At 51.0% G+C, this 24,799-nt stretch overlaps 2 protein-coding genes across 5 annotated transcripts; both read left to right on the top strand.

Annotated features, from left to right (window-relative positions):
• Positions 1-7,528: 7,528 nt before the first annotated feature.
• On the top strand, positions 7,529-18,760 carry FAM214B (family with sequence similarity 214 member B). 3 transcript variants are annotated; one of them, XM_036855827.1, is made up of 9 exons: positions 7,529-7,648; positions 14,612-14,755; positions 15,007-15,976; positions 16,136-16,194; positions 16,386-16,491; positions 16,617-16,775; positions 17,091-17,159; positions 17,243-17,418; positions 17,536-18,760. In XM_036855827.1, exons 3-9 carry the CDS (start codon positions 15,083-15,085, stop codon positions 17,687-17,689), a joined length of 1,617 nt encoding a protein of 538 aa, XP_036711722.1. In that variant the 5' UTR covers positions 7,529-7,648; positions 14,612-14,755; positions 15,007-15,082; the 3' UTR covers positions 17,690-18,760. The 3 variants fall into 3 exon arrangements, with proteins under 3 accessions (XP_036711722.1, XP_036711724.1, XP_036711723.1); XM_036855828.1 differs by lacking the exon at positions 7,529-7,648 and adding an exon at positions 11,838-12,035; XM_036855829.1 differs by lacking the exons at positions 7,529-7,648; positions 17,091-17,159 and adding an exon at positions 11,836-12,035.
• Positions 18,761-19,463: 703 nt separating this feature from the next.
• On the top strand, positions 19,464-23,045 carry STOML2 (stomatin like 2). 2 transcript variants are annotated; one of them, XM_036855831.1, is made up of 10 exons: positions 19,464-19,862; positions 20,102-20,239; positions 20,709-20,808; positions 20,926-20,984; positions 21,076-21,177; positions 21,323-21,457; positions 21,617-21,761; positions 21,881-21,960; positions 22,209-22,337; positions 22,770-23,045. In XM_036855831.1, the coding sequence occupies exons 1-10, from the start codon at positions 19,818-19,820 to the stop codon at positions 22,905-22,907; spliced, it is 1,071 nt and encodes a 356-aa protein (XP_036711726.1). In that variant the 5' UTR covers positions 19,464-19,817; the 3' UTR covers positions 22,908-23,045. The 2 variants fall into 2 exon arrangements, with proteins under 2 accessions (XP_036711726.1, XP_036711725.1); XM_036855830.1 differs by having other exon boundaries at positions 19,729-19,862; positions 20,670-20,808; positions 22,770-23,044.
• Positions 23,046-24,799: the final 1,754 nt, after the last annotated feature.

Here is a 24,799-nt window from a genome sequence, read left to right as displayed (position 1 = left end):
CCAGGGGTCGAACCCGGGCCCCCTGCATTGGGAGCACAGAGTCTTATCCACTGCACCACCAGGGAAGTCCCCGAGTATTGATTTTTGAGCGGCAAGCAGCCGGACCTGATTTGGTCACAGATTTGCTTTTCTGTACCTTTCATATAAATGGAGCTATACAATGACACAAAGACCTATGTCTTTTGTGTCTGGCTTCATTCACTTAACATAAGGTTTTTGATATTTATCCATGTTGCAACATTTATCAATACTTCATCCTTTTTATTGATGAATAACCTTCCATTGCATGGGTAGAATTTTGTTTATCTGTTCATCATTTGATGGACATTTGAGTTGTTTCCAGCTTGGAGCTATTAAGAATAATGTTGCCATGAATAATCACATATAGGTCTCTGTGTGGACATAAGATACTGTCAAACTTTTTCAAAGTAGTTACACCATATTTCATTCCCACCAGCAATGTATAAGGATTCCAATTTCTCCATATCCATACCAGCACTTGGTATTACCTGTGTTTTTTATTGTAGCCATTTTAGATATGTATGTATGTAATAGGATCTCATGGTTTTAATTTGCATTTCCCTAAAGGCAAATAATGATGGGCACCTTTTCGTATGCTTCTTAAACATTCATGTATCTTCTTTGGTGAAATGCCTCCTATTCAAGTATTTTGCCCATTTTTAACTAGGCTATTTGTCTTCTTGTTATGCTGCAGAGATTTTGAGGACTGGGCAAACGCCTTTGAATTTGGCAATTTGAGGTCATTGCTATGGTAGACAACTGTCATTTTGGGAGCTTCACAATATCTCTAAACACATTATGGATGACACTTTTCTCGGAGCTAGAAATTCATTTTCCCAGTTTCCCACTGGCTTCCTTTCCCCACGTCAGGCTTCAAAACAGAAGGAGCCAGCATGAGGAGGCAGGTGCCCTATGGGATACATTTTCTGGAGAAGGCAGTGTTTGGGCCTCCAACTTTCAGAGTCAGTAGTGATAGATGGTCTGGTCTAAGTGACCACTGTGACATTTGTTGCGCAGTGGGGTCTTTGCTGGTGCAGTTCTGTGGTGTAATTTGGGTACTTCTTGTTCTTGACTGCTTAGCCTGAAGCCTCCCAGAGATTAAATGAACTTTCCAATAACCCCAGTTTTTTTCTTCTTAAACTAGCTAGAGTGCTCATTTGCAACTAAGAATCATGACTAATATAACAGGTGACCTTTGAAAGGTTTCAAAGGCAGAGACCGAATCTGTACTGAAAAGTGATAAAGAGTAAAAGAAGTAAAGGTAATAAGTTGTAGACACTCCTTTAAAATGTCTAACATTTAGGAGAAGATTCATTAACCTATAACAAATTCAAAAGAAATTGCAAATTAAAACAACAAATGACTTTCAACCTATAAAATTAGCAAAATTAGAAAAAAGTTATAAATCCCAAAGCAGCAAAACTAGAGTAGAGGGACTTCCCTGGTGGTCCAGTGGTTAAGAATCCGCCTTCCAAAGCAGGGGATGCAGGTTAGATCCCTGGCTGGGGAACTAAGATCCCACATACTGCGGGGCAACTAAGCCCGCACACCGCAACTACTGAGCACGTGCACCACAACTAGAGAGAAGCCCATATGCCGCAACTAGAGAGAAGCCCACGCAACTAGAGAGAAGCCCGCGTGCCACAACAAAGACCCAACGCAGCCAAATAAATAAATTAAATTAAATTAAATTAAAGGAAAACAGCTTGAAATAATTTGCTTTTTTATTTTTTTAATTTTTAAAATTTTTAAAATAAATTTATTTATTCATTTATTTATTTTTGGCTGTGTTGGGTCTTCATTGCTGCATATGGGGTTTCTCTAGTTGCAGGGTGAGTGGGGGCTACTCTTCGTTGTGGTGTGAGGGCTTCTCATTGCGGTGGCTTCTCTTGTTGCAGAGCAGGGCTCCAGGCACATGGGCTTCAGTAGTTGCGGCACATGGGCTCAGAAGTTGTGGCTCATGGGCTCTAGAGTGCAGGCTCAGTAGTTGCAGCTCACGGGCCCAGCTACTCTGTGGCATGTGGGATCCTCTCGGACCAGGGCTCGAACCTGTGTCCCCCGCACCAGCAGGCAGACTCTTAACCCCTGCACCACCAGGGAAGTCCCTGCTTTGTTTTTAAATTGGCTACTGTGTTGCTGTTACTGGGGAAATAAAACAATCCTGCTAGCAAAAAGACCGATTCTTGCCAATATAGAAAAAGAACATACTTTATTATTTAGTAAGCACTAACAGATTACATGCATGTAAGTGATCCAGGAGGGAAGGGGGCAGGGCACAACCATTAAAAGAATGACACAGCCATTGAGGATACAACAAAAATTAGAACCAACTAGGCCCAAGATGGTGCAAGATTTGACTTCCAGTAGATCTTGAGCCTCATTATACACTCATTCTAACATATTAGCATGCTAAATGACACACCCACCCGTGCCATGACAGTTCTTCTTTTTTTTTAATAAATTTATTTCTTTGTTTGTTTGTTTTTGGCTGTGTTGGGTCTTCATTGCTGTGCGTGGGCTTTCTCTAGTTGCAGCAAGTGGGGGCTACTCTTCGTTGAGGTGCGCAGGCTTCTCATTGTGGTGGCTTCTCTTTGTTGTGGTGCGTGGTCTTCAGTAGTTATGGCAGGTGGGCTCAGTAGTTGTGGCTTGCAGGCTCTAGAGCGCAGGCTCAGTAGTTGTGGCGCACGGGCTTAGTTGCTCCGTGGCATGTGGGATCTTCCCAGACCAGGGCTCGAACCCGTGTCCCCTGCATTGGCAGGCAGATTCTTAACCACAGCCCACCAGGGAAGTCCCTTTTTTTTTTTTTTTTTTTAATAGCCATGACAGTTCTGAGGCTGACCATAAAAGGCCATAAAGTAGGCACTGGCCCAACTCCTGGAAATCCCCACCTCTTTCCCCAAATAATTGGAATAATCCTCCCACTCATTAGCTTATGAAATTACCCGGCCCATAAAAACTAACCACCCCCACAGCCCTGGGCCTCCCTCACCTTCTGAGAGGGACCACATTCTCTCTAAATAAATCCACTTTCACTTTACTATGGCTCACTCTTTTTTTTTTTTGGTTGTGCCGAGTGTGGCATGAGGGATCTTAGTTCCCTGACCAGGGATCGAACCCATGCCCCTCGCATTGGAAGCATGGAGTCCTAACCACTGGACCACGAGGGAATTCCATGGCTCACTCTTTTTTTTTTCTTTTTAACATCTTTATTAGAGTATAATTGCTTTACAATGGTGTGTTAGTTTCTGCTTTATAACAAAGTGAATCAGTTATACATATACATATGTCCCCATATCTCTTCCCTCTTGCATCTCCCTCCCTCCCACCCTCCTTATCCCACCCCTCTAGGTGGTCACAAAGCACCAAGCTGATCTTCTGCTATGCGGCTGCTTCCCACTAGCTATCTATTTTACGTTTGGTAGTGTATATATGTCCATGCCACTCTCACTTTGCCCCAGCTTACCCTTCCCCCTCCCCGTATCCTCAAGTCCATTCTCTAGTAGGTCTGCATCTTTATTCCCGTCTTGCCCCTAGGTTCTTCTGACCATTTTTTTTTCTTTTCTTTTCTTTTTTTAGATTCCATATATATGTGTTAGCATACGGTATTTGTTTTTCTCTTTCTGACTTACTTCACTCTGTATGACAGTCTCTAGGTCCATCCACCTCACTACAAATAACTCAGTTTCGTTCCTTTTTATGGCTGAGCAATATTCCATTGTGTATATGTGCCACATCTTCTTTATCCATTCATCTGTTGATGGACACTTAGGTTGCTTCCATGTCCTGGCTATTGTAAATAGAGCTGCAGTGAACATTGTGGTACATGACTCTTTTTGAATTATGGTTTTCTCAGGGTATATGCCCAGTAGTGGGATTTCTGGGTCGTATGGTAGTTCTATTTTTAGTTTTCTTTTTCTTTTTTTTTTAAAATTAATTAATTTATTTATTTATTTTTGGCTGTGTTGGGTCTCCGTTTCTATGCGAGGGCTTTCTCTAGTTGCGGCAAGTGGGGGCCGCTCTTCATCGCGGTGCGCGGGCCTCTCACTATCGCGGCCTCTTTTGTTGCGGAGCACAGGCTCCAGATGCACAGGCTCAGCAGTTGTGGCTCACGGGTCCAGTTGCTCCGCGGCATGTGGGATCTTCTCGGACCAGGGCTCGAACCCGTGTTCCCTGCATTGGCAGGCAGATTCTCAACCACTGCGCCACCAGGAAAGCCCCTATTTTTAGTTTTTTAAGGAACCGCCATACTGTTCTCCATAGTGGCTGTATCAATTTACATTCCCACCAACAGTGCAAGAGGGTTCCCTTTTCTCCACACCCTCTCCAGCATTTATTGTTTCTAGATTTTTTGATGAGGGCCATTCTGACCGGTGTGAGATGATACCATGGCTCACTCTTGAATTCTTTCCTGAGCAAAGCCAAGGACCCTCACTTGGTGGCCCATCCCAGGAACTCACCTGAGACCTGGGACATGACCATTCTCTTGTTCTCCATTTTTCTGCAACATAAGGTAGCCTGAAAAATTAGAATAAAATCTCACATAATTTATACAGCAAAGCAGAAGAAAGAACAATATCTCCTCAAGCGACAAAAGGCTGCACCTCTTAATAATCTCCTATACATCTCCAAAGAGACCCTTGTTTAAATATCTAGAGATCATTGGTCCACAACCTAGGAGATATCTCTATATTGTAAAAACTGGAGACTAGACTTAATCCCTAGAGAGATTTATCTTTATCCCCAAGGCTAGAGTAAGGACTCAGATTTACCATGTCTCCAAGAAAACACTCTAAGAAAGAGGAAGAGGGTAAATCATCCCTTTGCCTTTTATAAATAGAGAAAATAATTTTTGTTTATCCTTAAGCTTCCAATGTCCTCAACTCTCCAAGCAAATGTTCTCACCAAAAGGTGAATAGTTAAAATTTTATTTTCTTTGGACATATTTCTTCAGCTACTACAATCAAACATTTCTTTGCAGTGGGCATACCAGGGAACACTAAAGGAATCTTTAATTGTTCAAACCATTTTGGATCCTAAATTGATGTTTCCTGCAGTTTGGAGGCAAACTCCAAAAGAGTATGCTTGCAGCCTGGGCCCTGCAGACTAGTGGCCTCTACTACCAAATAAGGGGAAAGGGGCAGCAGGGCAGATGTCAGCTGTTCTCAGATCTTTTACAATCTCTCCTGAGGCAAAACTGAGGTCTCCTTAGTGACACACATTTACAGCTCTCCTAATTCACTTGAGAAACAATTCTTTAACAGAAAGATAAAAAGCAAATCAGCATTATCTCAAAACAGAGGTCTTTCAACAATTTGTAAGTATTAAATGTTTCTTTTTTTTTGTTATTACAATATATGGCCTATCTTCTGGGAAAGGAGGCACACAGATCTTAAAGTAACTTGTTTTAAAACAGTGAATAATGCTCCAATGAGCTGCTAATTTATTTTCCTTACCAAAAAAGAACATATCCCTTCAGGATTAGGGTCAGAGAGACTAAGGTTTTCTTTAAGGGTTTTGTCTTCTATAACAATGAGCCTTTTGATATGCAAATATAAACTCCCAGAAGAGATGGGTATGGAAAATTTGTTTGGCTTAATAAAGCATTGTGAATAGAGAGATGTGGGTGGGAATATGAGAGAGGGTCAAAAAAATATCCCGAGATGTATCCTGAGATGGATGAAGGACTTTTAAGAATATTTAAGGAACTGGAATGTTCAAATATTCAATTTTAGTTGTTTGGGTAGATATCTTTCTACCCCTTACATCACCCTCCAAAGCTTCAGTAAAGCCTGCCATTCACAAATGCCTCCCATGAGAGGTTTTGGGGGAAAAAAGAATTCCATGTCTAGGTTAGAAAAAAAAAAGAAAGATCAGCTGTGGGAGGCGAAACACCAGTGAATTACAGATTCAGCAAGGGCCAGGGACTCTAGGCCAAGAATGGTCATGAGAAATCAAGGTCCTCCCCAGTCCTGGAGTTCACAGAAGGCTCCAGGATGGCACTGACTTCCCACTGAATATGGGGTAAAGGGCTAGATGCAATTTTATTTAATCTCAAAGGAAACGGTGACCCCCAACTACCATCTCAGTTTCAACTAAAATAGGGAAAGTTTGTTTCTTCACCAAGATTATATCTATAAAAGCAGGAAGGCTATTTGAGTAAGCCCTGTGCATAGACAACATTTACACAATCTCTCCTTCTCTAAAGGAACAAGCTGCAAATAAACTATATAAAACATGTCTTTTTTTTTTTTTTTCTTAGACTTAGATCTAAAGAATCTGAGACTTTGAGAAAACTTTAACAAGTCCAGTCCATCGCACAGCCATCAATACCGCCGGCTCCAGACAGAAGCCCGCCAGGCACTGGGCTCAGAGCCACACAGTTCTGCAAGGGCCCTGTGCTGCCATCTACCGGTAGCTCGTAAAGCGTCGACTTCCCCTGCTGTATCTCGGGAACCCGTGGGGCTGGGGGTAGTTGTAGAGAAGATTCAAGAGCTAATTAAATTACAGAATATATGTAACTGTCACATAGTTCAATCGACACTTGTACAAAGCAAAGGCTCTTCTTTTCTCCGGCGATTGCAGGCTCCCATAACTCCGTATTAACACTTAGGTTCATAAATTTACAGACTTCTTGCTGACCTACCTCCACAGGTACAGATCTGACTCGTACTGCCAGCCTCTCAGAACTCAGAATCTCCCGCAAAGCGTAGGCTGCAGAAACTGGTCATCCTCACAGTCTTGAGACCCCGCCAATCAGATTCCCGCATTTTCACAGAATCCTGAGACTCATGGCACTGCTTTGCAAACCCCACAGACCTCCCCCATTAGGGCAAATACGCGCGCTAACGTAGACGGCTTCACTAAGAGGTTCAAGTTTCGCAGGCAGCTCACACCAGCTCGAAAGCCTAGGAGGGCCCCAGCCAGGCTCGGCGCCCACAGGCTGACGCTTTGGCGCCGGTTCTGGCTCCCCACCTCTGGCCGGATCCGGTCAGCCTAGGCCGCCCACTGCGGGCCGAGGCCCCGCCCCTCTAGACCTGTCATCACAGAAGCCGCACGTGGCCGGGGTGGGACCTCAAGCGACCTGCAGCCATCACTTTGTCTCCTCCGCCATCCATTGGGGCCGCCGCAGCCAATCAGAGCCAGCGGTTCCGGGCTGGAGAGCCAGCGCCGGGGTGAGACAAGCGGGAGAAGGGGCGGGGGGAGGAGAGGCCCCGAGATGGGAGGGGGCTAGCACGGGAAGGGAGCCTGGCACGGGTTCTGCCAGCCTGGAATCCGAGGGGGCGGGTCCTAGTGAAAGGCGGAGAGACCAAAAGGGGGCGGGGATCAGGGGTGGGATGAGGGACAAGCAGAGGTTCAATGGGGAGACGCCGAGAGGAGAAGGGGCGGGGCCAGAGAGGGGCGGGACCTGGATTACAGGGGAGGAGCCCCAGGATTAAAGAAACTGGGAGGGGGGAGGAGCCAGGGGAAGGTGGGAGGTGGGACAAGGGGGAGGGTGGGTCCCGTCGTTGCGGGGGCGGGGCTCGGACCAAAGGGGCGAGGTTTGCAGGCCGAGGCTGCAGCTAGGGCTGCTGTGTAACTGCCCCAAGGCATTACCTCCCCAGGTGCAACGGGACTCACGGAACTACAGGTGTGTGGCGGGGTGCATGTGGAAGAAGGGACAAGGACGGGGGTGCGCTTGGGCAGACATGAGGAGGTGGGGATCACGTTAGGGAAGGAGAGGATCTAGAGAAATGCTGGGTGGGGGTGGAGTGAAACAGTTGGGGGAGGAGTTGGGGGCTCAGTGTAGGGGCTAGGAGGTGCATTCTCCAATAGCCCTTGCGGGGGAGGAGCGGGAGTGCTTTGTGAGGTGGGAAGTACAATGTGAGGGGGGTCAGGTCGCTATCTGCAGTGGAGGGTTCAGACGACACTTGAGGGGGAGGGGATCTGAAGCGCTTTAAGGGAAAGGGGGGGGTGTCGTGTGATGGAGAAGGGCTGGTGGTCCGGAGTGTGGGAGGGACTGTGTGGAGGAAGAAGGGATGGGGCTGTGGGCACTGAGTGAAGGGAAGGGGTAGCAGGTCCCATCTGGGGAGGGAAGAACCCCTAGTGCTTTGAGAAAGTCTGGGGGCATTGTAGAGACTCCGGGAAGATGTTTGTGTACTGTGTTTCAGGAATGAGGGTGATGGAATTAGTGGGGTGAAGAAGCCAGTCTGTAGTGTTCCTGGCTCCTCAGCTCCTAACTCCACCTTCAGGCCTGAGCACTCTTAGAGAGGATCCAGGCCCCACTTGCCACTAGGGCTTGTGTGACTCTCTCAGTCGGCTTTGGATCTGTCTGGCTGAGACAGGTTTTTTTCCCCTTAGCTGGTGTCCCTGGGGACCCTTCCCCTGCTTCGGTTACTGTTAACCCCCCACTCTAGTTCCTGTTCCTCCTAGAAGCTTGCCTTGGTCCCTGTCTTCCCCCTCCTCCCCCACTTTGCCCTGCCCTTATGCTCTGGGTGTGCTCATTTCCCACTTCCTTCCTCACCCTGGGGCCTGGCCTGGTCCTTGCCTGTCTAGGAGCTGTGCCCTGCCCCAGACTTCGAACTCCGTGGCCAGAGACCTAAGTAACCAGCAGCAAGGCCCAGACCTCTCCCTCACTACTGCAGAGGTCTCTCCCGACAGCCCCCCAAGTGAATGGTAGACACCTTTTTACCACTTGCCACAAACTGATTTCCCCACACTTTTCCTTCTCCTGGGTAGGGAACCCTAGGCCCCTCAAAAATTCTGGGCTTCTTTGGGAAGGGGAAATGGTGAGAAGTACTGAAGGTCTATGAGGCATGTTTTGAGAGGTGGGCCACTATTGTCGGCTGAACTTGGGAAGGGATGTGAGGTTCCAGTCTCTGCTGGGGGAGGGAGAGGGAATGGCTCCCCGCCTTCCTGGCTTGGAAGCTATCAGAACTGAGACTAGGGCCTAGTCCTTGTGGCAGCTCCTCTGGTTCCCTGAGGGGACTTGATGTAGTGCCAGAGTTCTTTTTGCCCCTGGGCAGGCTGGGAGAGGGTGAGAAAGCCCTGTTTTCCACACAGTGGCTGAGTGAGTGTGACAGTGTTGCTGAAAGGGGCCCCAAGCCAGTCTCCTCTGGCTGAGAGACTGGCTGGGGAGGGAGGGGGTGCTGAAGCCAGACAAAGCCGTGGGGTAGGGTGGGGTAAAGGAGGGCAGGCTGAAACCTTTGAGGAGGAGCTGATTGCTATGGCAACACAGCTTCCCAGACTGTCTCTCTGAGAGGCGGGCTTAGGGCGGACTCACTCCAGCTTCCTCAAGACTGAGGCATTTGTGTGAGTGGGTGGAGCGTGAAGAGAAAGGGCATCAGTTTGCTGTGCAAAGGCTGGAGTATATAGACTTTCTGCTTCGGTACAAGCAGCAGGGCATTCAGATGCTTGGACCCATCCTCTGAAAATGGATATGAGTGAACAGCAGCCATTAGAATTATAGCAGTATGAGGTCCGAATTGTAGAGGCCCTCAATGGTCATTGTCTATACAAATGCTCATTTTACAGATTTGGAAATAAATAAAGAGACAGAGATTTTCTCCAGGTCTCACAGTGAAAGAGCAGGTGTTAGGATCCTGGTCTTCTGATTGCTCTTTACTCAGCCCAGAGCTCATTGTTTCTTTCAGCCAGTGTTTATTGAGCACCTATTATGTGCCAGGCACTGATGCTGATTCTGGGAATACCAGCATGAACAAAATGGACAAAGTTGCTGTTCTCATGGAGCTTCCATTCTAATAGGGGGAGAAATAAATGTGTGTGTGGCAGGGAAGGGAGAGAAAGGGGGGGAGAGGGAGGGGGAAGGGGAAAGAGGGAGAAGTGTCAGCTGGTGATAACTGTTATGAAAAAAATAAAGCAGGGTAAGAATTTAGGGCAGCTAGGTAAAGCCTCTTGATTGTACCATGCTGCTTGCTTTCCCGGTACACACTGAGGCCTAGAACATCTTTGATCCTTCCCCCTGAACTACTGCCCCCTGACTTTTGCAAATAACTAAGGCCTGGGCCTGTGGTAGTGGCAGTTAGATAGAACAAGGTGGGGTAACCAAGGAATTACTCCTTTTCTACAGTGTTCTGTGTCTACCTGTCTTCCCAGTAAGCTTTTACTAAGGTAAGTGGGCTTTTACATTGGTACTCTGCAATTTTGTTCAGGGTACTGAAAATTTCCTAAATCCCGTTCCTTAGCATTAGGGAACCAGCAAGGAAGTCAGTCCACGGCAACTGGGTTCTTTTTCAGCGTTTTTCCCCTGGTCTGAGGTAAGGAGAAAGGAGGCTAAAGGAACTGTTACTTGGTTGTCCTTCCTAAGTCTAGGGCACAGGGAGGAAGTAGGGGAGGAGAGCCTCATTTTACTGTCCAGTGACAACCTCAGGGCCCTTAGGGCCCACCACTACAAGCAAGGTAGAAACAAGGACCTTGGGGCTTCTGTGACTTCTGAACTATAAAAGAATGCACTCCCACTCTTCTGGAGGCACAGCCAGGGAGCCTGCCCTGGCTGATGCTAATTCTCTAGGGTCTCAGTTTGAGTCTTTCCTCTTTTGGCTCTGGTGTTTGCCTCTTGTTTTGTGGAAGACCTGAGTCTTAGAAACCTCTTAAGCTCCAAACTGTCTGACTTCACAAGTGCAGAGGAAAAGGTAGGCAGGACTGTTTATTTTCTTAGCTTGCCCGTAGATCAGTCCCTCTAAAAAGTGTCTTTTAATGTCTAATCCTTGCAAAGATTTCCATCCTGGTCAGTTAAAGGATAAGAGAATAAGAATTAGGAACGCTGGTTCTGCTGCCACTTAATTTGGTTGGGTCTGGGCTGGGCTTGGGGCCCAGTGACTCAGGGGGAGGGTAGGGAGTTTCGAGGGAGCTGTGAGTCATGGGGGTGAGCTCTGTCAGAAGAGCTGGGCATATTTCTCCCTACTCTGGGCAGAAGCCTTCCTATCCCACTTCTTCCCCTGGGTGCTCTGCCTCCTTGAACAGGGGCTGATGAATAGAAAGAGTGCAGAAGGGCTGAAGCAGCCTGATCTCAGAATGGAAGTTTAGAGGCACAAAGAATGATGTCTAGGTTCCTGAATTAAAAGGTATCCCTATCTCAGGAGCCCTTGGGGCCCCTCTAATGAAGGCAAAAGAACATCAATATAGAGTAAGAGAGGAACAATACTATTTCTCAGTGGAAGGAGATGAGATCCCACTTCAAGACCTTTTCATCTGCCCTGGCACGAAGGAAGCTTCCTGGGATTCAACAGCCCTCTGGTCTCTGGACCTCTGGTTTGCAAGGCACGGAGAAATGAACGGGAGTGGGGATATTTGGGATCTGGTGTTGGAAGAGCAAGCTGACTTTGGGGATTGTCGAACTTTGTCTGTGGACGCCCTAGGTCGTCCTACTGACCTGCCTCTGAAGAGGAAGGGAGGGGTGAAAAGTGGGAGGCCTACGTCTTTCAAAGGGTTAAAAGGCAGGGCTGAGAGCTGCTTTGGACTCCGGCAGCTGAGGGGTTAAGGAGATGGGCGGAGCGACCCTATGTAGGCCGTCCCCCCCTTGTGGACCAATGGGCTTGCGTCTCTTGGAGGGGGCGTGCCTCACGCTTGCGGTCGTGGGGAGGCTGGCCTCCTTTAGGCCAATGAGCATGGTCGCTGCCCATGGCGGGCGGAGTTTGAGGGGGGCGTGGCGGCTGCGGCTGCAGCGGTGGGGGAGTGGGGGCGCTGGGCGGGGCGGGCTGCCCCATCAGCTGGTAGGAAATGGCCTGTGAGTCAGAGGGGCAGCGGAGTCGGCAGTGCGGAGCCCGGGCGCCCACGGGGAGGGACAGTCGCGGGGAGGGGCGAGGCAGCGGCTTGGGGGCTGCGGGCGCCAGGGCCCGCTAGTGTTGCACACGAAGCTGAACAGAGAAGAGCCTAGCAGAGCAAGGCTCAGGCTGAGCCACCCTTTGTCTGGGTTGGGGGCCCGTGGTGGGGAGGGTCGGGCATTCGAGGGGAGGGACCGGGACGGGACGGAAGGGCCTGGAGCAGCGGCGCCGCGGCGGAGCCAGTCTGGGAACGGGGTGAGTTTGTGCTAGGGGGAAATAGCAAATCTCCGAAGCCCCAGTAGGGAATGGGGCCTGTCCCAGGCTCTGGGGAGAAGAGGGGAGAGAAAGGACCTGGGAGGCTAAGCAGGGGTTGGGGGATCGGTCAGAATAAGGAGTCCTGGAGCCGGGGTGCTGGGGTGAGTCTACTGGGCTCATTTTGGAGGAGGTGCTAAGATTTGCTTCCTTTCCACGGAGGGTGGAGGGCTCTAGGCCACAGAGAGGCAAGGGGTTGGTGAGAGGGCAGAGGTTAACCTTCCTACCCACAGTAGTGGTCCATGGGAACAGCCCCCGTAGCTAGTGTAGACGTGTGTAGGGACAAAATGTAGAGCAGCTGGCGGCAGTTCCTTCTGAACGGCGTGAAGGTGAAAAGCACATGGAGAGGAATTCTCCTTCCTGCCACCTTCCTTGATCAGGGTAGAAATGGATATCTTTAATACTGAAGGGGAGAGTGAGCCTGGCAGCTCAACACCCACCTACCCCACCTCCCAGGCCTAGCAGGTGTCTGAGGGTACAGACCCCGTGGTATTCTGGGACTTGTTGTTTTTGCTGGCCTTGCTCCCTTGGCATGTTGGGAGCTGTAGTCCTTGCCAGCCACAGCCTGGCACAGCTGTTTGACGCCAGCTGCTGCCCACCTCCTGCACAGAGTGAGATTTGGCCTACCCTGCCCCTCCCCCACCAAGTCCTGCCCCATGAGTCAGCTTGAAGCCATGGTCTAGAGCCAGACTGGCTGGGTGGCAGGAAAGTGAGTCTCAGAGATTTTCATTGACAGGGCAGGAACTGAGAGGGCTCTGGGGTAATGAGCAGATGCCAGCCATGCTGGGGTCAAGTAGGGCATCATGTCATCACCTGGCTTCCCTAGGGCAAGGGATCAAGAGGTCAGCTGGGATGATGGGATAACTTAGGGGTGGGAGTGCTAAGGAAAAAGCCCTTCCTGAATCTGTATAGCATGGGTAGAGGAAAGGAGGGAAGAGATGAGTACAGGTCGTACCCTCTGACAATGCTGCCATTGGCGTTCTGCCCTTTCCAGACGCCCCACCCACCACAGGGAACCAGAATTTTCTTAGGGCTTCCAGTTCTAATGAGAACTTGGTGAAATAGGATAGTGTAGGATAGTGCAGTGATGGGAACCTGGGGTAGGAGAGTTTTTCAGTCCCTGGATGCAAAGCTCCCCTTTCTCCCTGCGTCCCACCCCCATCTTTGTTGTTGCTGATTCTCCCTAAACAATTAATCTCCCTGCTTCTCTCATAGTCTGGGAGTTTTTCTCCGCACTGTCAGGACTGCTGCCCAGATCTCTGGGACTTGCATTTTACTTTTTTGAGCCCTGCTATGTGCTTACCCCTGTGCTTGGAGCTGGGCAGAGGAGTGAAGTACAAACCTATCCTCAAGAACCCTATGGTCAGTCTACAAGATGTCTTACCCACAGGAGCAAGCAAAACTGTCACTGGGTTACAGGAGATAGTGGCACTGCTATAGGTGAGGTCTCAGAAGAGACAGACATTTATGGTCCAGGGTGGCCGGAGTAGGCTTTATGGAGAGGATGGCATTTGGCCTAGCCAAGGAAGGTTAAGACTCCGATAGGCATAAGGGAACATTCCCTGAATGAGAAAGGGTTTTGTGGATAGCAGGCAGCACAGGCTACTGACCAAAGGATAAGCTTGATCCTGGGGGGCAACGTTTTCTCCCATGAAGGAAGATGGCCTTCAACTGGACATCCCCTCACCCAATATGGACTCCTGAGGGTGGACTAGTCAGTGAAGACCATCTTGTACCCTGACAGAAAAGCAGTGGTTTTGGTTTTTGGGTGTTGGATGTGTTGGGGAGGCGTGGCGAGGTACTCCAGCTCTCTGACTGTCACTGTCTTATCACTAGTTTGCAGGGCCTAGGTAGGGGGAGGGGTAGGCCCTGGAAAGTGCCTTCTAGCAGTGCTTCCTCCCCCACCCCACCCCCTCTAGACTTGTTTTTGGTTAGATTTGTTGCTTCCTGTTAAAGGGACAGACTGCTGGGGGCAATTGGGAGTTTAATGCTGAAGGGCCTACTTTGAGCTGACCTGAGGTTTGTACTTCTAAGGAGCACTGATGGGGATGTAAGTTTCTGTAAGACCTCTGCCCTTAGGGGTATGGGGTGGCACTTGTCCCTTTAGAGATAGGTATGTGGGAAGGAGTTGTGCAACTCAGTGGCCTTGACTAGGAGAGTTGAATTCTTGCTTTGGCCACCTCTCAGTTGGCATGGTCTCTTGGATCTTGGGGTATCTCATTCCCCCTCTCATTCAGGGCAGGAGTCCCCCAGCTGGTGGCCCTGATAAGTAGTAATCCTGCCTCAACTTACTTGTCACATCCTTATTACAATGAGCTAAGACCTGCCTCTCTGTGACTCCTTGTATAGCCCAGTTCTGCTCTCTGGGCCCTGGATCCCAAGACCGCCCCTTCTGTTTCTGAAGGGCTTCTCATACTGGAGGAGGACGTCCTGGGGTATACTCTATTAGCTGACAGTTGGAGAGCAGCCTTACTGCTGGCTCCAGAGATCCTGGCTTATGTCTGTTTTTCTCTCCTCAGGGTCCAGCTGAGCCTAGGAGCTGCACGGAATGGTGGCAGTCACCTCGCCAGTGCAGCAGGCATGGACCAGACTGCAAGCTAGGAGAGCAAGGCATCAGTCAGGAAGAGGGAACACACAGCTAGGCTTAAGGCCTCTTCATCGGGGTGAGTGCCAGGGAGAGGGAGGGGAAGCAGGTACCGTTAGAAACCTGAGCTAAGTGTGTCACCTTCTCGGAAGTTCTGGGAGTGGCCTTTATATTCCATTAGTCCATCTGGAGGTATTAGATTGGGAAACCTTCGCCCCCAGGAACCTCACAAGCTCACCTCCTCAGTCCAGGGGAGGATCTGAAATTCACCTGGGAGGGAGATGATTCACTGACTGCCCTGACCATCTTTTCTTCTCTTCTCTTGCACAGATGTCCCCAGGCCCCCCAGCCCAGGCCCAGCATAAAGGCTCTGGGGGGGGTCCCCCCTGACCTAAGGGGGGGCTTCATGCGCCACGTGCAGGCGGAGCCGTCTCCATCCTCAGAGCCAGAGGCTGGCCCTTCACAGCCTGCAGTCAGGCAGGGGGCCCTCCAGGGTGGCCTGCTCATGGGCTACAGCCCGGCAGGGGGGGCAACATCCCCCGGGGTCTACCAGGTATCCATCTTTTCCCCTCCAGCTGGTGCCTCCGAGCCTCATAGGGCCCTGAAACGGCCAGCCCCACCCACTGAGGGTCCCCGGGAGCTGAAGAGAGGCCCTGGGCTGGGGGCCAGAGAGGGACTACCCCCTGAAGAACCACCTACTCTGGGGCTATGGGGCCCAGAGGGACTGGGGCTGGGACTGGGCATGGCCAGCCAACATTTCTGCCATCATGGCCTCTGTGTTGTGGAACAGGGAGGTAGCTCCACCTCACCTTGGACTTCAGGGGCCCGGAGTCCCCCCTGGCCCCCATCAAATGCTTCCTGCAGTACTTTGCACACCAGAGACTGGGCTTCCCCAGATCCTGGGGGACAGGGGTCCCTGGGGGAGTCCCCAGGGCCAGCCCCTCCAGGCCAGCTGCACACACTTGACACTGATTTGCACAGTCTTGCACAAATAGGGGGTAAGAGCCTAGTGGCTGGGGTGGGCAATGGGGGCAGCCCCTGGCCTAGGGAGTCCCCTGGCACTGCCAATGGGCACAGCCCCGAGCACACACCCCCTGGCCCTGGACCTCCAGGCCCCTGCCCCACCAAGCGAAGGCTGCTTCCAGCTGGAGAAGCCCCGGATGTCAGCTCTGAGGATGAGGGGCCAGCCCCTCGGAGGCGCCGGGGAACCCTGGGCCACCCTCCTGCTGCCATCAGTTCTGATGCCAAAGCCACACCCTTCTGGAGCCACCTGCTGCCTGGGCCCAAGGAGCCTGTGCTGGTAAGCCAGGAGAGGAAGTGGTCTGCTCTTAAGTGGACATCTGTGTGGGGAAAGGTGATGGGCTTGGGAGGATGTTCCTATGAGAGCTTGTGATGAGCCCCTGCTCCAAACATAGCTGGCCTCCACCCAATCTCTTTCCCTAATCTTTCCTCTCCATAGGACCCAACAGACTGCAGTCCCATGGGGCGGAGGCTGAAAGGTGCCTGTCGCCTGAAGCTGTAAGTGACCAGCTTCTCCCTCTGCCCCTCCCTGAAAATGGGGCGGATGTCTGTAATTCTTTTTCCAACCTCAGGGTGGGGGACCTCAGGGAAGGAGCCCTAGGTAGTAGCTAATGGTGGGGCCCAAGGACAGTAGCAAGCGTAGCAGAATACCTCAAGCCAACCCACTTGTGTGTCCCCTCCCCTACCAGGAGCTCCCTTCGAAGCCTCCGGAAGGGGCCAGGCCTGCTGAGCCCCGCCAGTGCCTCCCCTGTTCCTACCCCCGCCGTCAGCCGTACCCTGTTGGGCAACTTTGAGGTAGTTCCCCTTGGGTTCCTTGATTGGTGGATCTTGCGGGAAGGGATGGTGGTGTGTGTGGCTTGGATGGGTAAGGAAAACAGCTAGCATCTGTCTCACAATATGTTTTCCCACCCCATCCCCAGGAATCATTGCTGCGAGGACGCTTTGCACCATCTGGCCACATTGAGGGCTTCACAGCAGAGATTGGAGCTAGTGGATCCTACTGCCCTCAGCATGTCACGCTGCCTGTCACTGTCACCTTCTTTGATGTTTCTGAGCAAAATGCCCCGGCTCCCTTCCTGGTATGACCTGACCTCAACCCAAAGTTAGCTCATGAGGGGTTGGGGGCAGGGGGTATTCTTTTTTTTTTTTTAAGGGACAAAGCAAAAGACTTTATTGGGAAGGGCACCCTGGGCGGAGACCAGCAGAGTAAGGGAACCCAGGAGAACTGCTCTGGTAGTATTCTCTAGATGTTCTCGCCTAAGAGTCAGAGCCAGGTGGGGAGAACTCTAGTCTACGGGAGGGGCCAGGTCCCAGAATGAGAGGTTGTGGAGATGGATGAGTGTTCAGGGATCTCCCAGACCCTACCTTGGCTGATGGCTCCGTGACCTTCCCAGGGCGTCGTGGACCTGAACCCCCTGGGGAGGAAGGGTTACAGCGTGCCCAAGGTGGGCACCATCCAAGTGGTGAGTTTTCCCTGAGGGGGAGTGGGAGTGGGGACAGGAAAACATCCCCTAGACCCTACCAACCTTGCCCTTCCTGTCCCCAGACCTTATTTAACCCCAACCAGACTGTGGTGAAGATGTTCCTCGTGACCTTTGACTTCTCGGACATGCCTGCTGCCCACATGACCTTCCTGCGTCATCGCCTCTTTTTGGTGCCTGTGGGTGAGGAGGGAAATGCTAGCCCCACCCGCCGCCTCCTCTGCTACTTGTTGCACCTCAGGTGAGGACAGGGCCCTGGGTATCCTTTCCACAACCCAGGCATGTCCTCCCTGAATAGCATCTCTCCTTGCTTGTCTACAGTCTGGGGTCTTACTCTGATCACCCTGTCCTCCCCCAGGTTCCGGAGCTCCCGCTCAGGCCGCTTAAGCCTGCATGGAGACATCCGCCTGCTTTTTTCCCGCCGGAGCCTGGAACTGGACACAGGGCTCCCCTACGAACTGCAGGCTGTGACTGAGGCCCCTCACAATCCACGTTATTCACCTTTGCCCTGATTGTCAGTGCCCTGAACCCATGTGGGCCAAGGACCTGCCCATCCTGCTCCATCCTGGGCAGAGCAAACATGTGGAGAGGTGCAAGAGACCCTTCAGGCTTGAATTAAAGCCCTCACCACGCTCATGCCCAAACTGATTATTTGGGTGTTTAAAGCTTCTGATCTTACCACACTCTGCCCTACTCTGGGTACTCCACGTGCCTGCCCCCTCCCTTGGATTTCCCAGGCCAGCTGCGGTAGTGGGGAGGAACTGGAGCTACCCTGAGGTTGTCCTAAGTTCCCAGGCAAGTCATGCCAGCGTTGCCTCCCTGTCCTGGGCAGGGGCCACTTATTATTTTATTTATTTTAATTTATAATTTATTCAAATTGGATTGCCTTGGTAACGTCCCAAACCTGATAATTGGCATTGCCCCTCCTCCTTTCCCACTCTCAGATATTGCTCCAACCTCAGGAGTTGAAGAGGCTGATATGGGGGCTGTAGGAGAACTGCTCTCCCTCAGCTGAGAGCCGAGAAGTATCCCGGAAGGACTGAGTCACCAGCCAAAGACTCAGCTTCCCCTGTCCTTCCTTATTCCTTTCACTTCCCCGACCCTCTCACCTCTTTCTGAAGGCCAACTTGTGTGTGTGTGTGTCTGTGTGTGCGTGTGTCTGTGTACGTGTATGTGTGTGAGAGAGAGAGCATGCGTGCAGGCACACACACACACAGGGGTCAACCACCCCTCATCTAGGACTTCAGACTCTGGTTGTCTCTCTCCTTCTGCCTGTGTCTCCTTGCTTTGGGGTCCTGACTGAGGAAGGTGTTCAGGGGACAGAGTCAGGGCCAAGGACTGGGGTGCCTCCTCTCACCTGGCCAGACTCTGACCCACCTACCTCAGTTGGGGTGAGGGGCACCCCTCAAACTCAGTCATGTAGTTATCAACTACCCCATTCCCCACTCTAGACTCTGACCCAGCCTTAGCCCTGATACCTGGGGCTGGGCTGAGGGGAACAAGCATTTGCTAAAACTTGAAAAAAAAAAAAAAAAACAGGAAAAAATTGTACCTGGTACTTTTTTTAAAAAAAAAGAAAGAAAGAAAGAATAAATTCTTGTTTGAAACTTGAACTAAGCCTTACTTTTTCTGTTCGGGAGAGCATGGGAATGGGGATGGAGAGCCTAACTAGAGCTGGGACTCTGCCCTTTCCCCAGGAAAGAGGCCTGAGGCAGGGAAGTCTTAGGGGAGGCCCCCATGATTTTTAGGGTCTGGTCTTGCCCCTTTCACAAAATGGGGTGGTGTGGTAGGGAAGGTTCTGCTGTAAAAGCTGAACTCTGAATGCGGATCTGGATTCTTACACTGGTTCTGTTGATGATTTTAGCTCCTCTGAGCTTCAGTGCTCTGATATGTAAAATGAGGGTGACTGTGCAAGTCTCCTAATGGATGTGACAGAGCATCGGAGATGTGTGCAGGGTGACATGCTCCAGAGAAGGCTGAATGTTGGGGCTGTGTGCTGGACTCTGTATGCGAGGGAACCTGGCCTGATAGACCCTGACGGGGTAGAGGAAAAAAAAGCTATGATGCCTTGGGAAAAGAGGGGAGGGGGAAACCTCAGTCCAATCACCGGGCAATGTTAGGCCCAGTCACCATGGTAACGGGAATGGGGTCAGTCCCCAGTGGGAGGGCTGGGTACAGCACAGCAGGACTACCAGAGAATGTCACTATGGCAACCACGGCAATGAGTCAGCTCCAATCGCTCGTCGCTATGGTGAAAGATGGGGGCGATTATACGCTCAGAAGGGTAAACTGAGTCTCCAGTGGGGATAAAGAATTCTGTGGGAAGCTTTTCTGGGCCACCTGCACGCGAAAAGTAGCCTCCATTTGGTCACCGTGTTCGGGATCTTGGGCTTGAGCAGCGAGAACAAGAATAAGCTCCAGCCTTGAGCCCTCTCTAGAAGGTCTGCGTCTCCCAGCGAGCAACTTGATGCACGCTTCTGCCGAGTAACGCTGATTGGCTGAGTGTGGAAGGGGGAAGGGAAGGCCGGAAGTACATCCGGGGGAGTGGAAATACGGGAGGAAAGGCTCAGGTCCGGGCATCTAGAGCGACCGCTCTGCTTCGCGTCTCGTTGGTTCCGGAGGCCGCTGTGGCAGTGGGAAATGCTGGCGCGCGCGGTGCGGGGGTCTGGGGCCCTTTTGCTGAGGGTGAGTGCAAGGCATCCTTCTCTAAGGGTCGGGCCAGAGATCACCTGGGTCTTCAACTGGGAAGGGGCCAGATTCTAAGTGTGGGGAGAGAACTGGGATCGGAGGTTATGGTACTCGCCTGAGTTCCTTTCCGAAAACCCTTTAGGGTCGCGGTTTAAGGACATGCCTCTGGGACAGGCACCGAGAGGGGCGGGGTGCCCGGCCGACTGGGTCTCTGCTAATCCTCGTCTTCCCTTTAGGGCTCCGTGCAGGCTTCTGGCCGCGCTGCGCGCCGCGCCTCCTCTGGATTGCCCCGAAACACCGTGGTGCTGTTTGTGCCGCAGCAGGAGGCTTGGGTGGTGGAGCGAATGGGCCGATTCCACCGCATCCTGGAGCCTGTGAGAACCTCTTCTGCCCACCCCGGGCCAGCCTGAATCCCAATTCCCTCACGACATGGGGGAATGGGGTGAGACCTCGTTGGGGCCTGCCTTCACCTTTGGCTTCTGACACCCCAGGCCAGACCTGGCAGGGCCCAGACTGCTGACGGTCATACCCATCTTACCACCTTTTCCCATTGCCCTAGCATCCCACAGGCCCCACGTTAGGAATCTCTTATATTAATCCTCTCAGCTCCACCTGTCTGCATGGAAAAGGCTACTCTGCTGGCTCCTATCTCCTTGACTGTCCCTTCCATTCAGAGATCCAGCCTTACATTCTTATCCTTACATGCTTACGTACCAGTGACACCCCAAGCCTTCTGTTTTTCTGGGCAGAATCTATGTTGACTCCCTACCCACTCCAGGCCTAGCTTCGATCTCAACCCTACAGCCCCCCATCCTTCTGAAGACCTGTGACTCCTCTTCCCAGGGCTTGAATATCCTCATCCCTGTGTTAGACCGGATCCGATATGTGCAGAGTCTCAAGGAAATTGTCATCAACGTGCCTGAGCAGTCTGCCGTGACTCTTGGTGAGGGGTGCGGGGTGACATGGGTGCTCTGAGGCCATTAGGATGTGGTGGCAGGAGAAAGAGCTGACTGGGACCTGGAGGCCTGACCTCCTTTCTCTCCTGCTCCTGCACCTACAGACAATGTAACTCTGCAAATCGATGGAGTCCTTTACCTGCGCATCATGGACCCTTACAAGGTATCTGCCCTCTGCTTTATTCAGCTCCTGAGGTGCTCTCCTCACTGAAATCCTGCACGCAAGCTACTGACACTATCCATGCCCCTTTCAGGCAAGCTATGGTGTGGAGGACCCTGAGTATGCTGTCACCCAGCTAGCTCAGACAACCATGAGATCAGAGCTCGGCAAACTCTCTCTGGACAAAGTCTTCCGGGTAAGGGGATCTGAGCCAGAGTTAGGGTTTGAAGACACATACCTGGCACTCTCAGTCCTTTCTGGGGATCAGTTCCGGGACCTTCTCGGTTTAGCCGCCTGAAGGTTGGGTTGAGGCCATGGAGCTTACACCTCTCTTCCTCCAGGAGCGGGAGTCCCTGAATGCCAACATCGTGGATGCTATCAACCAGGCTGCAGACTGCTGGGGCATCCGCTGCCTCCGTTATGAGATCAAGGATATCCATGTGCCACCCCGGGTGAAAGAGTCCATGCAGATGCAGGTGGGGGCCAGAGAGGGATGGGGAAGAGTACTTCAGGATGCTCCAGTTGCATAGGGACCTGGACTCCCTTCCCTGTTGTGATGGGTACAATTGCAGGTCTGTGTAAGAGTTTACTTTTACTCTGGTTTCTTGTTGATGGGGCTTGCTGGGGGCTTCTAGGTGGAGGCAGAGCGGCGGAAACGGGCCACAGTTCTAGAGTCTGAGGGGACTCGAGAGTCGGCCATCAACGTGGCAGAGGGGAAGAAGCAGGCACAGATCCTGGCCTCTGAGGCAGAAAAGGCTGAACAAATAAATCAGGCAGCAGGTCAGCAGAGGGTAGAGGCTGAGGGATGAACAGGGTGTGGGTCTTTGAGGCTTGGTACTGGGACAGGAGCTTTGGGGTACCCTGACCTCATAGGTCAAGCTCTGTCTCTTTTCTTCCAGGAGAGGCCAGTGCAGTTCTGGCCAAGGCCAAGGCTAAAGCTGAAGCTATTCGCGTCCTGGCTGCAGCTCTGACACAACATGTGAGAGACCCCCTAGGTGGGATTGGGGATCAGGAATTGGCAGTAGAAGAGGTTCTCTTATCAACGCTTGGGAGAGATTCCTGCCTTTTTGGTTCCATTGAGCCACATTACATGATCTCTTGTATTGTGATCTGCATATCCTCTTTCTAGGAACCTGATTTCTCTCCACTTCCTTTCCTCCCCCACCCCCACCCCGACCCCCCATCCAAGTCTGTGATCTCTGATTTTTATCTTCCCTGTGGCCACAGAATGGAGATGCAGCAGCCTCACTGACTGTGGCTGAGCAGTATGTCAGCGCATTCTCTAAACTGGCCAAGGACTCCAACACTATCCTGCTGCCCTCCAACCCTGGCGACGTCACCAGTATGGTGGCTCAGGTTAGAGCGCCCTGAGGACCCAGCATAGAGCACCAGTGCCAGAGACTGAGACGCTACCACCACCACCATCACTTTCCCCATCGAGTCCTCTAGAGTGCCCTGAGACCTACACCTCTCTTCATCCCCTGAACGAGACACCCCCACTCATCCCTAGCAATAGGGAACCTCTTGAGACATCTTTCTTTCTTTTTTTTTTCCTTTTTTTTTTTTTTTTGCAGATGCCTTTATTAGTATTTTGAGGGTGACCCTGCTCTGGTAGTTTGTAACATTCCTAGAACCGACTCCAAAGCTTTTAAGACTGAGGCTTGAGAGAGAGAAAGGAAAAACAAGCTTACTGGTCCTGGCTCTACCTTCTTCCTTTGAGCCGTTGGTGGGTTGGGCTATGCCTTCTGCCATGTGTCATCATGGCTCTCTCTCTGTCCCTCTCCTCAGGCCATGGGTGTGTATGGGGCCCTCACCAAAGCCCCGGTGCCAGGAGCCCAGGACTCAGTCTCCAGCAGGAGCAGCAGAGATGTACAGAGCACAGATGCAAGTCTTGATGAGGAACTTGATCGAGTCAAGCTGAGTTAATGGAGCTGGGCTTGGTCAGGGAGGCTGGGGACAGGGAAGCAGCACTCCCAGATTCTGGCTCTAGCCTCCCTGCCAAGATTTTGGTTATTATTTTTTTATTTGAACTTTAATCATGTAATAAACTCACCAATGGCAAACCAAAACTGTCCTCTTTGATTGGGGAATGAAGTTGGGAGAGTCACCGGTGTTCTCCTTGGATGACCACTGCCACCTCCAGTCCTGTCAGTTCTTGGGAACTGATTCCTCCATGAGCAATATTAAATGTCATGTAAAGTGAAATCATCCTGCCTGTCTTCAGGAGAAGCTGTGGGATACAGTGGAAGGATTAAACCACATGTCTACTGAACTGCCAGCTGGGGAGTGTAGTCCCCCCTCTTGCTAAGTGTAGGGCTGTGAATTTGAGCAGGTGTTGGGGTTGTTTTTAATGGGAAAGAGGACTGTCCTGGTGGAGTAGTGCTCAAAGGGTCCTCAGGGACTGAGGACACTCATTCGTTCATTCAAAAACATTCAATGCTCAGCCATAAGAAGGAACGAAATTGGGTCATTTGTAGAGATGTGGATGGACCTAGAGACTGTCATACAGAGTGAAGTAAGTGAGAAAGAGAAAAACAAATACCGTATATGAACGCATATATTTGGAACTTAGAAAAATGATACAGATGAACCAGTTTGCAGGGCAGAAATAGAGACAGATGTAGAGAACAAATGTATGGACACCAAGGGGGGAAAGTGGCGGGGGGCAGGTGGTGGTGTGATGAATTGGAAGATTGGGATTGACATGTATACACTAATATGTATAAAATGGATAACTAATAAGAACCTGCTGTGTAAAAAAATAAAAAAAATTTAAAAAAAAACCATTCAATGATGTCTACCATGTGCCAAGCTCAGTGTTACAGAAGAACCCAAATCCTATGGTCCCTGTTTTCACAGGAAACAGAGCTACAAAGTGATAAGTGCTGAGGTGGAGGAAAGTTCTGGCTGAGGGATCCTTGGGGGAGGAGCATATATCACTTTGTGGGCAGCAAGTTTACCAACTCGGACATTGGGCTCAGGCTGGAAAAATCAGTGCTTTCATCAGGCTACGGTTGGGGACTGGAATATGCAAAGGCCCATGGCTCCAGAGAAGTTGGAGTATTCAGAGTTGTTCGCTGTGGCTGATGGGTGGGGTGTTAGGGGGTGTGACTATGTGGCAGGGGCCAAATCTCAGGGAGATAGGGTCCTGAAAGAGTTTGGACTTTACCTTGGGAGTGGGGGGCATGAAGGGTTTTTCCCCTTCCCATGAAGAATTTTAAGAAGATTAAGGTAATCACATCAGAGTTTCAGATGGAGCCGTCCTGCTGCGATGTGGTCAGGGGATTTGAAGGAGAGATGGGAGGCTGGAAGGACAGTAAGAAGGCTACTTCAGTGGTCCTGGAGAGGGTGGTGAGGCCTGAACATAGGTAAGGGGCTTTGGGGATGAAGGTGGAGGGATATTTCAACATATTTCTGAATTAGAATTTATTCATTTATCCATTTAATAATTTTATTGAATCCCAACTATATGTCAGGCACTGAGGATATAGTAATAAAGAAAACAAAATTCCCTACTCTCAATGAGCTTACATTCTATTTGGAAGGGACAAATCATTAATAAGATGTATAGTATTTCAGATGCTGATGAGTTGTACTACAGAGGGAAATAAAGAAAGGAAGGGAGATGGGGAACTTGAGAGGAGGGCTGTAACATTAAGTAGAGGGTTACAGGAAGCCTCACTGATGGTACATTTAAGCTTAGATACGGAGATGAGATGGGTAAGGCCCATTTGGGCATCTGGGAGTAAAGCTGACAGGAGTTGGAAATGCAAAGGTCCTGAGGCAGAGCTGTGGCTTGCCTTGTAATGTTGAAGAGC

The sequence above is a fragment of the Balaenoptera musculus genome, chromosome 6, assembly GCF_009873245.2.
Source record: "Balaenoptera musculus isolate JJ_BM4_2016_0621 chromosome 6, mBalMus1.pri.v3, whole genome shotgun sequence".
Classification (NCBI taxonomy): domain Eukaryota; kingdom Metazoa; phylum Chordata; class Mammalia; order Artiodactyla; family Balaenopteridae; genus Balaenoptera; species Balaenoptera musculus.
This window is presented reverse-complemented; position numbering and strand designations above follow the sequence as displayed.